Here is an 18,236-nt window from a genome sequence, read left to right as displayed (position 1 = left end):
ATAGCTAGTGGGAAGCAGCTGCATAGCACACAGAGATCAGCTCGGTGCTTTCTGACCACCTAGAGGGGTGGGATAGGGAGGGTGGGAGGGAGATGCAAGAGGGAGGGGATATGGGGATATATGTATACATATAGCTGATTCACTTTGTTATACAGCAGAAACTAACACAATATTGTTAAGCAATTATACTCCAATAAAGATGTTAAAAAAAATAAAGGGGAATAATAATAAAAAATATATATATAGTCGGTTCCAGGAAAATACAATATGGTTCCAGGACCGTCCATGGATACCAAAATCCACAGATGCTCAAGTCCCTTAAACAAAATGGTGCGGTTGGCCTTCCATATCTGCAGGTTCTGCATCCATGGATTCAATCAACCATGTATTGAATTTGATCCAGAGGGCTGACTATTCCTTAAAGCCTTTTCTTTTCTTTTCATAGTTATACATGTCTACAGCTCTTAATTTTGCAAGATTCTTTCACATATACCAGGAGTCTCCAATCCCCGGGCCGCAGACTGCTACCGGTCTGCGGCCTGCTAGGAACCGGGCGGTACAGCAGGAGGTGAGCGCTGGGTGAGCAAGTGAAGCTTCACCTGCCGCTCCCCATCACTCACATTACTGCCTGAACCAAGCACCCCCGCCCCGTGGAAAAATTGTCTTCCACGAAACCGGTCCCTAGCGCCAAAAAGGTTGGGGACCACTGACATATGCCATCTCACCTAGATCTTGAAATCATAATTCTTCTACAGCTAGAGGTTCACTCTGCTTGCTTGCTTTTTGGCTAGCTGCTTTTCTCTCCTTTGTATCTTTCCTTAGGAACTCTCATCTGGTACTAAGTTGCAGAGCCAAACTTCTAATTCAGAGTTTTTTCATTATTGTCTCCCTCCCTCACCACCTGCCCACAGGGAGGTTTTAAAAATTTTTTTCTGTGCCATACTACCCCCTACCCTAAAGAAATTAAATACAAAGGAATAGGATTTTGTTAGGCTTGCATTTTGGAGGGCCACGGTCCATTCTAACACCCAATTGTCATCCTGTTGACATTGCATGCTCTGATTCGATTGAGCAAACATCCATTATGGAGCATCTCCTAAGTGCCAGGGCTGTGCTGAGAGGTAGGGATACTTTGTCAGTTACAAAACTTTTCTTTGCATAAGGTGAGAAAAAAAAAGAGGACCACTGATCCCATTCTTCAGATGAAGAAACTGAGGCTCAGCGAGCTTGTGTGTTGTAGGAGATCACACAGCTAGTAAAGGACAGAGCTGGGATCCAAACTCTGGTCTTCTGGTTCCAAATCGCATGCTTTCCTATAAATCCATTCTGACCCATTCTACCTTTTCCTTCTCTTACGTGAGGCTTCCTTTGCATATTGTTTTAAAATTCCATTTCATATATTTGAAGCAACAGGGCACCAAGTATTGACCATCTTTAAGTTTTTTTCTTTCCACATGAAGTTCCTATTCATTCATTTGTTCAACATTTATTGAGCACATAACAACAGCTACTACTTACACACAGCAAGTATGCATCAGGTGCTGCTCTAGGTATGTCACATGCATCAGCTCATTTACTCCCAATAACCCTAGGAGGGGTGCTATTTTTATTCCTATCTTATAGGTACATGAACTGAGGTTTGTGGCGGGGCTGGGATTCAAACTCAGATTTGTGGATTTCAGAGCTGGAGCTCTTGAGTGCCACCTATACACCTATTTTATCCCAGGCATTATGCAAGGTGCTGAGGCTCTAATACACAGTGCAGCCCCCAAGGCACTTCCAGACACACTAATTATATCATGGGGCTGTGACTGCAATGATATTGACAGGGAGAATGGAACAAAGGGGGGAAATGTATGACTGCTGTCCTCTTGGATATTATGTAGAGTTTGAGTATTTCAAGAGTCACCTGGAAATCCTGTTAAAGTTCAGATTACGTTTGGATAGACCTTGGGTAAGGTCTGAGAGGCCACCTTTCTAAAAACTTCTAGATGACGCTGATGCTGCTGGTCTGGGGGCCACACTTTGAGTTGCAAGGCAGGTGGTCTTTCCACTTCTGAGCTCTTTTCACAATCTGCTGGGTGGTAATCTAACCTGTGCTTAGGCAGATGGGCCACTCAGTCTATTTCAACTGGGATCATCTGAACAATTTACAGCTCAGGCCTTGTTATCCAGGACAGATTGAAGCAAAATTAAGGAGGTAAATTCCATCCTTGGGTACCCCCTCATTTTCTTCTTGCTTCTCCTCTCTCTTCACATCCCTAATCTCCCAGCGGTCATGTACACATCCAGAGTTTTAGGTCCTTAGAGAAAGCTCTCTCCTTTCCAAGATGATACATACTTAATTGAATAACGAATCTGTGTAAATGGGTTAGAGCGTGATAATAACAAACATTTGTTATTTCTTCTCTGCTGATCTGAATGGCTGGTCCTGAAGCTTGTTACATGAGCATATCCTCAATGAAGCCACTGTTATTTTTCTCTCGTGTAGACCATTGATTCAGATGAAGCCACCACACATACATCCAGTGTGCTGGAGAGTCAGGATGATGCTCAGATGACCTGCCAAACACTGGCAGAAGTATACAAGGAGCTAAAAACTTAACTTTGCAAATACTAAAGATCTCCACAACACTACAGTGTACTTGTACCATCATTCTGCCTCAAAGTGTCAGGTTCAAAGTGATTTTTTTAAAAAATGTCTTTCTTGGAGTATAACTGCTTTGCAATGTTGTGTTACAAAGTGACTTTTTTTTTTTTTTTTTTTTTTTTGCGGTACGCGGGCCTCTCACTGTTGTGGCCTCTCCCGTTGCGGAGCACAGGCTCCGGACGCGCAGGCTCAGCGGCCATGGCTCACGGGCCCAGCCGCTCCGCGGCATGTGGGATCTTCCCGGACATGAGCACGAACCCGTGTCCCCTGCATCGGCAGGCGGATGTGCAACCACTGCGCCACCAGGGAAGCCCCACAAAGTGACTTTTGAGATTGCCAGCACTCTCTAACAACACTCCTGGACAAATCAGGGCCTTGCTAGCTGCACTTGCATTTTCAAACCGAGGGAAAAGAAGTGACCATCAAGGCCTGAGTATCAGGAGACTTCATTTGTGGTCAACTGTGTACTAAAAATGGATTTGTCAACCAATTCTTTTGAAACCCCACGCATCTTTCCGTGGGAAATACGAAGAGGCTAGAGGTTAAGATGTTGTTATAACCCATAATTCTTTATGGGTTAAAGGGACCACTGAGGGTTACTCAGAGAATCCGACTATCATTTGTAAACCTGCCTGGTAGAAGGAACATTAGACCTGGGATAACATTCCCTGAGGTTGAGGTTTTCCCAATTGTGTGGCTTTGGGCATGCCATTTAAACTCTGGGCCCTAATTTTTATGGTTTTCTGTAAAGTGCAGCTACTGAGAATCTTGCTGCTATGCGTAAAAATTCTTTAGCAACTGTAAATTTCTAGGTAAATGGAAAATACTTATGTTTATCATTATTACCGTTAAATAACTGAATTTGAACACATCTGAGTATTCATTCGATTGTCAGGAAATAGCAAAATAAAATCGACTCTAGGGAACCCCAATAGCTTAAACAGAATGGGAGAGAAAGCCCGAATGAAAGGGATCTTGTAGACGTGGCCTCGATGAAAGGGACCCCAAGGAATCCTTTCAGCAGGACCCTTACTGGCCCTTCTGAAACCTATTTTGCTGCCTTTTTTGGAGGGGGCTGTAGTCTGTGACCTCAGCAAACTCCACATTTTGACTATCACCTCTCGAAGGTTGGCAACCAAGGTAAAAACAGCAAAAAACAAAACTATCTTTTGACCCCAAGTGGAACTTTTCTTGTAGAACCCTAGCTCATAGGACTGTTGGAGGGGTTTCAGGCTTTGTAGATATCACTTCATGTCATGCAGTGTTTAATAGTCTCATTTCTTTCAAGTCTTTTGGCTCCTGAGAGGCTTACTTTTCTGCCTTATTGTTCCTCCCCACCCCACAGAGTACTTCCTCTCTGCTCCTCAAGGGGACTGCCAATGCTGAGCTTTTAGCTGAGCACCCTAACGAAGACCGTGCTCAAGAACCAGGCGGATGCTTAGACGACCCGCCAAACACTGTCAAAGCGAACAATGAGCTGGAAAAAAAAAAAACAAATTTTAAGACTCTGAAGTTACTAAGTTTTTAGTTGCAAAAGTCTCCATGCCTCAGTTTTTCATCTAGAAAAATAATGGGATTTCAACGAGATGACTGCCAAGGCTACGTGTGGCTCTAAAAATAGAGCTGACCCTTGAACAAGGTGGGGATCGATCCGAGTATAACTTACAGTCGGCCCTCTGTATCCAAGGTTCCTCTACATCCCGGGAGGAGTCAACCAGCCAGGGACCATGCAATACTGTAGTATTTACTGTTGCAAAATCTCCAAGTATAAGTGGACCCATGCAGTTCAAACCCACACTGTTCAAGGGTCAACTGTACTTGGCATAATGAAGGGTCAATCCCAACTGTACTTGGCATAATGAAAAGCATACAGAGAGTTAGGTACCGATTTTGTGAGACCGTCTCTGCCAGAACACACTGATGATGCCAGACCTCCAACATGGGTGGAACACACCTGCTGTGTTTATTCCCACCAGGAGTGGGAAGGCATCCAAGGGCCGTGTCTCCAGAGTCCAGCATGCAGTGACACTATGGCCCGGTCAGGGGAAGGCTTTGTTCATCATAAACCTCTCCTCAACCACCATCTGGCATTAATGGTGGTACCAGGGCCATAAGACAATAGTGGCAATGATTTTTACCTCCGGCCACAAATGTTGACGTTTGGCCTTTCTACATTTTCTAGCACACAACCGCAGTCTTATAAAAGGGAACGCTCTTTGTACCATGGGATGCAGGCTTTTTTGTCTTTGCCTGTATCTGGGGGCAGCACAATACAACTCGATGCTAGACTGAGTCTGTGGCTCTGCTTTACCCACGTCCTCCCTTCCCTCTAACAGGATTTGATTATATGACATCTCCATATCTCAGCCCAAGCTGACTGGTGGAGAGATGACCCAATGCCAATTACCACATGCACAGGGAAAAGTGAGCGCGGGAGGGTTTCCGAGTGGATGCTTTATAAAATGCGCCTGCTCTGCTAGAAATCCCATTGCTTTGCTATTTTGACAAGCTGCAACGGCATTCTCTGTATGTTAAGTGGAAGTTTGAATCTTAGCACTGCATCTGCCTGTTACGACTTAACTCGATCATTCGATGTGCTAGTGGAGTATCAAAACTATTTTCCTCATGTTTTGAACAATGTGTAGATTCTCCAGAGGAAGAAGAAAATACAGTCCTCAGTGCATTTTCTACGGTATTGTATTCTAAGAAAGCCGGATTAACGACAACCTTTCAGAGCACTGGGATATCTTGTGGGGAAAGGATAAGTTAAAGACAAGAGCCCCTCTTTACTGATGAGTTGGGGCCACAGGTGAGTTGAGCTGCTTTGGATTTCCCTTTGGGCAGAACTGGGACGGAACCAGGTCCTTTGACAATCAGTTTAAACTGACTTATTGTTAATAATAAAAACAATAAGGACAAAGTTATGCCTAACTGGCAAAGATCTTAAGATCCTTGTTTGAATAGGAGGTTAATTAGAGACAACCATTTTTTCGGTCTTAACTCAGGTTTACTTTTCTTTTGAATATTTTGGAGCTGTTGCTGCTGCTTCTTTGTTTATCATCTTTCTGGTTCTTCATATCTGGAATAATTTTAACTTACTCTTTTAATGTTTTAATCTCCAGAGCCTCTACTCATGATCATTAGTAACAAACATCTGTATCGTTTTTCGGATAGAGAAATCAAGGCGTAAAACTCTCTCAACCAAATTAATACAAAATTATTAACATAATCAAAGTCCAAGGTTAGTAACAAGGTTATTTAACATTTTTAAACAAACCCCCCAAATGTGAAAAACAAACAAAAAACACACATAGCTTTCAGAATCCAAGAGCAACCCTTTAAAACACTACCAAGCCTCACAAGGATATGTTAAAAATCGCTTTCCTCTGGGATGGGCCACAACTCCCACAGGAAAATATGACTCAAATGGACTTAGGCTTGATGTTACAGCGTATAGAACACACGATTGTTCTACTCATCCTGCATGGCTCACCTGCGTCAGATTACTCAACAAGGTACACTCTGAAGGCATCAAATGACTTACAAACCCCACCTAAGGTCCAACCAAAGTCTAGGCAAATTACCATGAATAGTATCATCACTCACCATTCCTCTGGAGTTGGTGTCCGTGGTGATGCGTAAGTACAGGGCTAGACTCCCAAGGGGGGCGAGGCAAGCCACACATTCTTTTTTTTTTTTTTTTTTTTTAAATAAATTTATTTATTTTTGGCTGCTTTGGGTCTTTGTTTCTGCGCGCAGGCTTTTTTCTAGTGTGGCGAGCGGGGGCTACTCTTTGTTGTGGTGTGCAACGCTTCGGTAGTTGTGGCACATGGGCTCAGTAGTTGTGGTTCGCAGGTTCTACAGCACAGGCTCAGTAGTTGTGGCACACAGGTTCAGCTGTTGTGGTTCGCAGGCTCTAGAGCACAGGCTCAGTAGTTGTGGCGCACAAGCTTAATTGCTCTGCGGCATGTGGGATCTTCCCGGACCAGGGCTCGAACCCATGTCCCCTGCGTTGGCAGGTGGATTCTTAACCACTGCGCCACCAGGGAAGTCCCACACATTCTTGGACATAATTATACTCCTTGTGGTCTGTGTGGCTAATTGTGAGAGCTGTTGGTAAGCAGTACCAGGAGCCTCTCGTTCCTTTCAAATATGACGAACAATAAATAGCCCTGCAGGACAGATGTTTCTTGTTTCTGGGTACAGTTTGATTCCAAAGCCTTAATCAGTCTCCTGCTACTTCAAAACAGCAGCCTCCAGGGCTGAGCCTCCCTCCATCAGATTGTCCATCCCCAAGTTAACGAAACACTCCTTCCACAATGAAAAGACTTAGTGGTTCATGAATACAGTGAAAGCTCCCCATGGTTCAGGTGTTCCTTAGTTTGAATGTGAGTTTAAAAACATCAGTATAGATGTACCCGCACTTTGTCTACAATTTAGAAACAAACATTTGAAAAGAAAAATCCCCAGGGTAGCAGTTTAGTTTTGCTCTGAATGTAGGGGGTGGATGAAATTTGTCATAGATGAGATGCAGGATCGGGGAGAAAAGTCCAACCTGAGATTTTTTTTTGTTTTTTTGGCTGCACCTCGCGGCATGCAGAAGTTCCCCCACCAGGGATCCAACCCGCGCCCCCTGCAGAGGAAGCACAGAGTCCTAACCCCTGAAGCACCAGGGAAGCCCCATCCTGAGATTTTTATAGATTAAAAAATGTGATTTTTTTTGTTTAAAATGGAAAAGCGACCAATGGTATGATTCAAGACAAAACTATTGTAACATCTGCCAGAATTAGAAGTTGTTTTGCAGCATTCCAGTATCTTTTCTATCACCTACTAGCGTTCTGTATCTTTTCCCGTCAGATAACCAGTATCTCTGTCTCTTGCTAAACACTTACCCAAACCTGCCGGCTGCTCCACCTTCACACTGAGGTTAAAGCGCGATTCCTCTCAGAGGTGTTGGTGTTTAATAGATATTAATATTTGAAGTAAAAGAAATAAAGTTCCAGCAGTGGACTTTCAGAAATTACTTGCAGACAGAGAATCATCCTCCACCGCATAAATTTTCCATAATAAAGACTGCAACAAACGGGACCCCCGAACTGCAGGCCAATGGCCAAGAGAGCCCTACCTGAGTACCCCAGTTCCCAGCAGGAAGAAAAACTTACTTCTGCATTTCTTCATCTGCGAAAGCAGTGGTGTTGGAAAGCGATGAAACAATTCCAAATATAAAACTCTTACATGTCAAGCGCTGCACCAGGACCTGGGGATGTGGCGATGACTACACATCCATCACCATCTCCAACCAGTTTATGTGCTGGGGAGGCCCACGTGGGGGGAATTAAAGGGCAACCACAAGGATCCACCTAACTTGTCCTGATGGGTGGACCAGTGGGAGGCGGTGGGAAGCAATGGTTAGGAGGTTAGGAAAGACTTTCCAGAACAATGTTTCTCAAATTTAACCCACAACAATGACACCTGTGGATCTTATTAAAGGAAAGATTCTGATGGAGAATGTCTGGGGTAGAGCCTGAGCTTGGGCATTTATAAGATGCTCCACTGGTCCCGGGAGAACACTTTGAGGGGTGGGGACCTAAAAGGATTAACACCTGTGGTAAGACAAAGCCTGGAAAAGGCATCCCAGGCAAGGCATCCCAGGCAGAGGAATGTGCCAAGACAATGAAGCTAGAAACACTGTTGAATATGGGAAACAACATTCAACACGCTAAGGAAAATTTCAGGCGAAATATGGTTGAATGCGAACACAGCCAATAAGAGCTTTACACAAAAATAAAAATAGATTTGTGATAGTTGCATGAAGGTGGTAAGATGAGAAGTGCTTCCCCTCACGCCCCTCCCTCATCTTCTTCAGACCCTCACGAATGAATTTGTTTCTGTAATGAATTTGTTATGGAATGAATTTATTAAAACAACAACAAGACAAATGAGTTTCTCCTCCATGGGCTGCAGGGTGTGGGTAGAATTCTGCACTGGGCTTCCTTTAACAAAATGACCAGGCAGCTTCTTCCAATCTTGGATTATGTGATTGTTCGACACCAAGCTACTTAATAACTGATTACAACAATTATATAGCGATGTGCTTATGATGACAACATAAAAACGTGTTTTCAAAGGAATAATATTTTATTTTAAAAGTTAATTAAAAATACTGAGATGCGTTTTTATAACCCATTAGTAAATTTTTCCTGGGAAAAATAATTCAGGAGGAATTGTATAGAATTCTGGCAGGAAAAAGCCTTGTGTCATTTGACTTCACAGAGCCATGAGTGGTACCCTGATGAGGAATTCATTGCTTGGTTCCCCAGGACACGTCGCTGTCCCCAGCCAGGAGGAGAACTTTAAGTTTCTGAGGCGAAGAAGGGAGAGTTGTGCTGGCCGTGGACGTCAAGCTGCATGTCTATGAGATATGTGCTCGGTGGTTCCATAGATGGCACCGTTAAAATTACCACCACCTTTCTTCCAAATCAGGCGTGTTGTAGGAAACCACATCATGTAATATTTAGTCAACTGCCAGCCGTGTCTGAAGCAGGTCATTAAACAAATCATGTGACCACATCACCATACACAACACAGTCATCACGAAAACCCACACATAAAAATTATCTAATTTGATCCTTACAAGAATCTTGTGGGGCTTCCCTGGTGGTGCAGTGGCTAAGAATCCGCCTGCCAATGCAGGGGACACGGGTTCGATCCCTGGTCCGGGAAGATCCCACATGCCGCGGAGCAACTAAGCCCGTGCCTCACAACTACTGAGCCTGCGCTCTAGAGCCCGCGAGCCACAACTACTGAGCCCGTGTGCCACAACTACTGAAGCCCACACGCCTAGAGCCCGTGCTCCGCAACAAGAGAAGCCACCGCAATGAGAAGCCCGTGCACCGCAACGAAGCGTAGTCCTCGCTCGCCACAACTAGAGAAAGCCTGCACGCAGCAATGAAGACCCAAGGCAGCCAAAAATAAATTTATATATTAAAAAAAGAATCTTGTGAGACAATTTCAGACCCCACAGTCTCTATCTGACAGATGAGGAACAGTTTGAGGGATGGTGATGAAGGATATTAAGGTCTCCAAAATCACTCAGTCCTGTCAGCTGCAGAACTGGTTATAAACATCAGGCCTTCTGATGTTCTCGCTCCAACATCTAGAATTCTTTCTACGATACAACCCTATAACATCTAAAAAACAAGCAGGCAAGCATACAGAAGGGAGGTTTTTGAACTCAAAAGGGATTAAGATCTATGGGACCATTTAAATTACTTTTTAAAACTTAGAATTTCATAAGTGTAGTTTGGAATTTGCTATAGGTCCAAACTGTATGTCCTTTGTTCAATTTTAGAGGAACCTAGGGATACCATGAATGTGTGGTGTTGGATTATAAATATTCTTATGTAAGTTGCAATAAATGAAGTAAAAAAGCACGGAAAAGATTTATTGGTGATTTGAAGGCCAGGAACTATTTGCCACCTAATTCATTCAAGGACAACCCAGAATGTTTTAATAGGCTGTTGAATTAGTTCTAGTGAGAGTCTTTTTTAAACTTACATTTGTCTTATTTTATTACATATGCTCATTATGAAACAATATTAGAAATGGTCATTTAGAATTTTCATATGAATAAAATAGAAATACAATAGTTGCCTATCTTGAAGATATTTGGTCAAAATAAACCATTCCTTCCTGTGTGTTAAAAGACACAGTTTGTTAAGGATTATTGCAACGTGATATTAAACATAAAGACCAATTTATGGTGAAAAAGTGGATCCTTTAGTTCAGGGCTTCTCAAACTTTAAGGTGTATACGAATCACTTATGGATCTTGTTAAAGTGAAGATTCTGAATGAGAAGGTCTTGGGTGGAGCCCAAAATTCTGCATTTCAAGGCATCCCAGGCGATGGTGAAGCTACAGGTCCCAGGACCTCACTTGACTAGCAAGGCATCATTGGAATCACCTGAGACGGAACTTCAATCAACAATGTCCTGTGGACATGGTTGATGGGTTTCTCACGTTACCCCGCCTGAGCTAACAATTTACCCATTAAAGTATCTACTTTATTAAAAGGTCTGTGAAAGAATAGAAAGTACCTTAAGATATCTTACAAATAAAAAATTGCTAATTTTCGAGATCTGGCTTTACTTTTTATTTCCCTTCTTAATTAAGCAAAATGTGCAGAAAACTTCCAATAATGGCTTGATTTTTCTCTTTACTAGGTGAAGGCAGCTCAGATATTTTATTACCCCAGAAACAGAGTCTCCGATCAGATATCTTACAGACCAGGGAAGCTAGTCATTTTGAGATTATGAGATAAAAGTAGGATTGTAAAATTTAGCAAAAACAAAAAGCGAAAACAAAAATAAAACTTCAATCAACCACCATCAAAAAGATGGGATGCCCAGTTAAATTTGAAATTTAGATAAAAGATTAATTTTTTCAGTATGAGAATACCCCATGCAATATACGGGACATACTTATACTAAAAAAAAAAAAAAAATCATTGTTAATCTGAAACTCAGATTTAACTGGGCGTCCTGTGTTTTATGCAGCAACCATTGCTAAAAACATACCCTAGATTCTAACTTACATTTAGGTGTTAAGGGAGCAGATGCTGGGATGAAGAATTAACAGACCCACTGACAGCGTTGCTTAAACAGTCCAACCGCACAAGGAATTGCTTTCTGGACTTGGCAATACCACATGGAGCACTTGGCTATTACTGCTGTTGATTCATGGAAATTCCTTTTAAGAGATTTGTGCCCCAAAGACCACACTTTAAAAAAATCATGACAGAGGGCAAGCTGGAAGTGAAGCTAACAGGAGTCTTAGATCAATAGCTTCCTTTCTGGGGAAGGACCAGGTGGTGCAAAGCAGGAAAGTGTTTCTTGCAGTTGCCTGTCTTTTCCACTTCTGGAGAACTGAAGATGCTCAGTGGGAAAATGGAGATAGTGGTTTCTTACACTCATGAGAAGTTCTTAATACATCACATTTTGGCGGGTTGGTTAGATTTAACATTATCTTTGAAGGAAGGAAAGTGTAAGGTGATTGCAGGCACTCTCTCCCTTCTTGCTTATCAGTTGCTGAAAGCCGACTTTACCAGCTGTTAAAGACGGTAATTTAGTCCTCTGATTTCACTTTTAAGTATGACGGCCGATAAAAAGTTTCAGATACTTTTAGCAAGAAAACCATGAATTACCTCATTTTCCAGCTGCCTTTTCTTGCTTATCTTCCCTTCTACCGACTTTAAATATCAATAGTCATTCCTGTCATGATGTTTATAATTAACTCTGAGTTAGAACCAAGGTTTGTGTGTTAGCAAAATGCTTTGGAGTGTTTTGCCCCTGCTTAAGCAATTGACAATTATGGATTCCCTATTCTGGTAAAAAATATAGTCAATCCAATTAGTTCCTAATTTTAGGAACTACTCTGGAGAGAATTATGAGTGATCTATGTACGGCAGACACTATATCAAACAAAATATATTTCATAAAAAAATTTAGTGAAATCTAAAGGATGATAAGGGTGGAAAGACAGTTTCACTTGGACTAGTTCCTTACCCAGTCGGCACAGGGGTTAGACAATCTGTCTTCTGCTGTCTCCCTCCTCCCCTTCCCCAGTTACTCCCTCAGGAACACTAGTGGGTTAAGTTACCTTGGAAGTTAGTTACCGACAAGCCATTACTACCAATAGCCCTAGGATGGGATTAAATACACTTACAATTTGTTTCTGTTTTCAGAAATGATTTACCTGACCTCAGACACCTCAAAATTTACATTACTTATAATGCAATGTTTGATTTTTTTGGTCTCTAAATGGCAGGTGTACTGATTCTGGAAGGGATGAAGAGGACACAAATTATATATAACCCTTAAAACTGCTCTATTAATCTAAGTGAAACTCACTTGCGAATAGCCTGTGGCATTAACAAGTCATCAAAAAGAGGAAGTTCTCTTAACTGAAGGAAATTTTATGAGAGGCAACACTTACAGTAAAAAATTAAGACACATTCCTATCAATGTAGTTGTCCTTTCAAATATTCCTTCTAGAATCTTAAGAGTCATCTGTCCAGCCTTGAGCAGAAGACATATAATTTGAATTTCTGGATCATAATTGATCTGTTTTTGAATTTAGAAATTTCAAACTAAATTGTCCATGGCATACTGTCAGGCTTTAGTGATATAAGTGACTATATGTATGTCTGCTTATTGCCTAATGATCATTGCCTTTGTAAGTAGCAAGCAATTTACCTTAAATGTATACTTTAGAAGAGTGGCGCTATTTCCCAAAGCAGCAAGTTTCCACATCATGTTTTAAGTGCATGAAGTGACAGTCAATGAAAAACATCTAAATCTGAACAGATCCTCAAACTATGCATTAATATACTAAACCAAATAAGAATACAAACGCTCTCCTAGGGTGGAGGAAAAGGAAGTTTCTACGGCTAAAGAACTGAGGCAAGTGTGACCGCGGGCTTGTTGTCAACGGTATGTTCTCCCATTTTCTAGAGCTCTGGAAACAGTGATGTAGCTCAATGTAAGTTAGTATTGCACTGTTTGGGCTGTTTAGGTTCAGAAGTTTTACGGCTGACCACATCACTAAAATTCACATATTATTTAGAAATGTACTGCTTTTGCAAATATACTCAACAGGGGAATAAATACACAGAAAAGGGGAATGTGAAACTAAACTATCTTTGGAGATTAGTTGACCTATGTTTGGAAACACATTTTTTCCCCTTCTCTAAAGGGGGAAAAAACTGAAAAAATACCAAGGTTTTCAGTGAGCAAATTCTCATTTAAAACGGAAGTATATTGAGTTGGAATAAACCCAGGGTCTGCAAACCTTGACTGTAAATATTCAGCAAATATTTCAGGTGTTGTGGCCCATACAGTCTTCGGTGCAACGATTCTACTCCACTGCAGCAGCACAAAAGCAGCCACGGACAACATATATGTAAGTATGACTGTAGTCCAACAAAACTATTTTGGACACTTAAATTTGAATTTCACATAATTTTCAAGGGTCCACAAATGTTTTTCTTCTTTTGCTCTATTTTCAACCATTAAAAAATACAAAAACCAATCTTAATTCATAGGCTATACAAAAAGAGACATTGGGTCATAGGTGGCGGATCCCTGATCGAGTTTGCTGATCTGTTGATCGACTCATGGGTTTCAACTCAACGTAAGCGTAATGCCATTGCATGCAGTTTGTCAGCAGTCATTTCTGAAGTGTAGAGATTATTAGGTTTGTTGGAAGCAAATTTACCGATAATTCTATTCTATGAGGCTCTGGTGTAACAAACCACAATTTTGAATACTTCTCTTAAAATTTGTGGTTATAGACTTGGAGCAAAAAACTTGTGCAATTAACGGATTTGAAATATTTTAGCCAGATTGTCCTGATTAAGGAGAATAAATTCACTTTAAACACTTAGGATGGTTGCAGGCGAACGTGTAAAAGAGTTGGGTTTGTTCTTTGTGGTCACCAGTAAGTGAATGCTGCTGAGAGCCTCCTGTGAATGGAATGTGCTGCCAGGAAGAAAGTGAAGCATCAGTTGAAGGACTATTTAGTAAAGATGCTGTACAGGGCATTTAAGCTTTTGCTGGATGATATAACTAACATTTAAGAACCCTCATACAAGTTAAAAATTCTTACTTTGCTTATCTGGATAAGAAGCCAACGATGGCTCCAATTGTTTGGGGTTGGCCTAGTTCAAAGGTTGATAATTTGAGAATAAATGAGAGCATGATATAGGTGAAGAGTTTCTCCTACTTTAAGAAGGGATGATATAATTAGAACTGAGCTTGCCTACCCAAAACCTCCAGACAAGATTACATCAAAGCTAGTCAAGAAATAGCAGGATGATAGACCAGACCCTGGAAAAGGAGTGAGGGCTCCAGATTTCTCCCCACTTTGAAGATCATTTAATTTCTGGACTGTGCTATTTGGCACATGGGAATACTATCTACCCAACTGTGTTTAGGCCCTGATAGGTTAATAAGATCAACGGGCTGTATAAATTTAAGGTAATAAGACTGGGTGGTTCTCATCTGTTCTCAAAAACTTCAGAGCTTCTAAAGTTGAGGCTATACCCTTTCTTTGTACCCCGCCCTCTTGGGCTACTTGTAAATATCACAGAGCTAGGTTTGTACTATCCTCTCATGAACAGTTTCTGATTAATCTGAATTAGTCCCATTTTTCTAGACTATGTTTCAGCCTTTCAGTATCTTACACCTTCCCTAAAAGGAGTTGAAATTTCAGAAGTGCATTCCCAGAGAATTTTCTCAGCTACACAGAAAGGAGAACGGATTCATTTACATCATTTTGGCTTTTGGAAATTCTTATTAACATTTATTTTTGCTGGTATCCAGCAAGGAATACATCCAAATTTCCATTTTTAAATATGCTGGATATTTAAATACATTTGTGCTATTTTTAATGTAGGTAGAAGACAATAAAAGCTGTCTAACTATTAATCTGCCATTTATCCTACTCTGAAATAACTCTCCTAGCTTACTTAGTTCCTTTTGGAAAAAATACGTGTTTTTTCCATAATAATGGGTAGAGAGTGAAATTTTCAGGAAGTGAATCTTGGATCCATGAGAGTGTAGTTAAGTATTATAACAATTATTAGTTATTCTCAGGATGCTAAATTGTTTTATGTAAAAATGTAAGCAAACAAATGAGCTACCATTTTATGGCTCTTAAGAACTGTAACAGAACTTTGGCTCCTACATATCCAGAATGTCTGTCTTGGAAAAAAATAAAAATGAATGTACTCAGGATGCTTTGCTTATAAATATTCTCCCCACCTTCTGATAATGTTCAGTACAAACACAAAAGGCCTGTGCTCTGTGCTATAGGGGCTGTAGACATTAAAGGCCCCTTCTAGATAACAGAATACCAAGCAGGGTACATAGGTGTTATGAGGGGTTCAAATAAAGTTCAACAGCTGATGATATTGAATGCTTGGTATGTGCTAGGCATGGTTGTTCCCCCTTAAAGAAACTGAGAATGCAGAAGAAAGCGTTTAGGCAAGAGAGTTATGATGATATAGAGAATAATGAGGAAAAGAGAGAGATATCTGAAGTTAATAGTAATAAAAAGTATTTCATAAACGGTGTACATCTATAAATAGGCTATCTTATTAGGATCATGCCTTGAGGATGATTTTTTTTTAAGCAAGAAACCTTTGGTTAATAACATAAGATTCCTCGTAAAATGTTAGATGTAACCATTTCTATTTAAATAGATCCTTTAATTTACCTCTGAATGTGTAATCAAACAGTTATTTGACTTTTCTGTATTCAAAATTTGTTTTGCAAATTCATCCTCTCTGTTTCACATAATTCAAATAACCCAAACCACTTTCCAACTTTTTTTTTTTCTACATGCCTCCCACCAAGGAAATTACAAGACGTCTATCTAGTTGGCTTTGTGTTTCCTCTTCTGACAGGAGAGCTTTACACCAAGCAGGTAGGATAGGGTGCTGGAAAAGGGAGCGGCTCAAACAAGCAGACAGACCCTGATCAGATATTCAAAAGTGCTTTCAAAGGAGTGTTGTAGTGGGTGTCAATAAGCTACTCCATGTAATTACTTCCTATTCTCGGGATCCGCCTTTGAGTGCAAGCTTCTGACTCACCAGGCTGCTCCAAGTTAGTTTCTGCTGGGTTTCCCCACTGCCTGCTACACGTGAATCACCTCCGGAATGAAGTTTCTACCTTATCCTTAACAACCGTGCAGAAACCGGGCACTGACAGTGAACTTCGAACTTTCCACTAAGAACCAGACCCTAGGCTGAGAAGGTGAAAAATGATGTGGCAGGTACCACCGCCAGCCAAGCTGCCAGATGACAGTTCCCCCGACCCCAGGCATTCGTCAGCAGCACTCCAGTTTCAGCGTGGTTTTCCCCATCCACCCAGGTAGTTAAACTGGCATCGTGTCTTGCAGCTTGCAGCTGCCGGCCACTGAACTCTGCCCTTGCCTCACTGGTTCTCAAATTTGGCTGCACAATGGAATCACCTGGAGATTAACACACACACACACACACACACCACACCACACCACAACAACAACCCCAAACCTCACTGTCATCTCAAAACAATCTAATTTAAATGGGTTGGGATGAGATATGGACATCAGGATTTTTCAAAGTTCCCCAGGCAGCAAAATTTGGGAACCTTTGCATTGACGAAGCATTGTTCTTCCCATGCAAGCGAAACTTGCCAGTTGAGCTTACCTAACGACCACTCGGTGGGCTCCCAAACCCCCTCTCTTGGAGATCTACTGACAGCCGCTAACCGGTATCTTAATTAATTTGGCATCAAAGAACGCTAGCAAAGCAAGGGTCATTTCCAGAATGGAAGGTTGGCAAGGACCCCTGCCCCTGCCCCACCCCCCCTTGCTAAAAACTAAGCTAAATTTAGTGCTTAAGCGAAGTATCTCAAACGTTGCTATTCTTTCGGTTACCTTTTGATCTCTGTTCTGTTTCATTCCACAGTGGCTTGTTCGGCAAAGTTGGAAGGCTCGGGTCCTTCAGATTAGAAGCAGGTGCTGCGTCAAGCCTCAGTCGAGAGGGGACTGCACTCTTCACCTCGCTGGGACCGAACCGCCGCGTCGCAGTGCGGCCCCCAGGGCAGATACTATGCTAATCAAGAAAGTTCTTCCGTCTCCTCGCGGGAGGGCGGGTGCAGGTTTGAACACTTAACCCTTGATTTTACGTGATTGCACTACAGCGCGTTTAGTAACCCCCTCTTGCCTAGCGGGTCTGGACCACATTCCACGTTTTTGGAAAAGAAGAGGATGTGCGCAAGAGATGGAGAAACCCGCAGGGAGGGTACAGCGGTGTTGGCTGGTGCCCGGGTGAAGGGACGCCTAATGTTTGGAATATTAATTACCCCACGCGCTACTGACCCAGCGAGGGCTAGCAGAAGGGGGCTGGGGGTTAAGACAAAGGCTCCTCCTGATCAAATGGCTGCAGCGCCCCTGCCTCCGAGGTTACAGCTCTGCCCTCTGCACTGGGCGGCCCTTGGCACGGGACTGGCAAAGTGACTCAAGGGGGTGACCTAGTCCAACGGCCCTTTCGGGGTCTGAAAGTCTGCATGACCGAGCGCTCTGGGTTCAGAGGGGAGGGTCTTTCTGTGCCCACCCCTCCTGCCCGTCCTTTGTGGGATTTCTGGTCACTGCCCAGCCCTTTGAAGGGTGGACTGAAGAATTTCTTACGCAAACAGAATGGGGAGTCGCTGAGTTGCTCCCGCCCTGCGCGCAGGGTGCTCTTTGCAGAAAACCACTTGAGATGAGAATAATAACCCGCTCTCTTTCCCACCCATCCGGCTCCCGCGTCCCGGGCGCCCGGAGCATGAGCCGGAGTCGGAATGGAGAGGTGGGGCTGCTCTTCGCTGGAGAAGCCCTGGGGGAGGCAGCTGGGCTGGGGGGGCCAAGGTTTGATCCCCAGCCGGCTGTCGCCCGTGCGCTGCACTTCCTGGTCTGCCCCGAAGCGCACAGCCCCTGCCAGCGCCCCTAGTTCTCAGTCCCCGCGCCCCAACTCTGTCGCCTTGAGCTCCGCGCGCTACGGGCG

General features: G+C 42.6%; 1 protein-coding gene across 1 annotated transcript in view; it reads right to left on the bottom strand.

The window, feature by feature from the left end:
* MAPRE2 (microtubule associated protein RP/EB family member 2) overlaps positions 1-17,261 on the bottom strand; it is a 162,991-nt gene extending 145,730 nt beyond the window's left edge. The window contains exon 1 of the mRNA XM_055080725.1: positions 17,129-17,261. Coding sequence (XP_054936700.1) covers positions 17,129-17,152 — 24 coding nt within the window. The 5' untranslated portion in view covers positions 17,153-17,261. The remainder of the gene's footprint in view (positions 1-17,128) is intronic.
* Positions 17,262-18,236: the final 975 nt, after the last annotated feature.

The sequence above is a fragment of the Physeter macrocephalus genome, chromosome 19 (genome assembly GCF_002837175.3).
Source record: "Physeter macrocephalus isolate SW-GA chromosome 19, ASM283717v5, whole genome shotgun sequence".
Classification (NCBI taxonomy): Eukaryota; Metazoa; Chordata; class Mammalia; order Artiodactyla; family Physeteridae; genus Physeter; species Physeter macrocephalus.
Note: the sequence above shows the minus strand (reverse complement) of the source record. Positions and strands in the feature narration are given on the sequence as shown.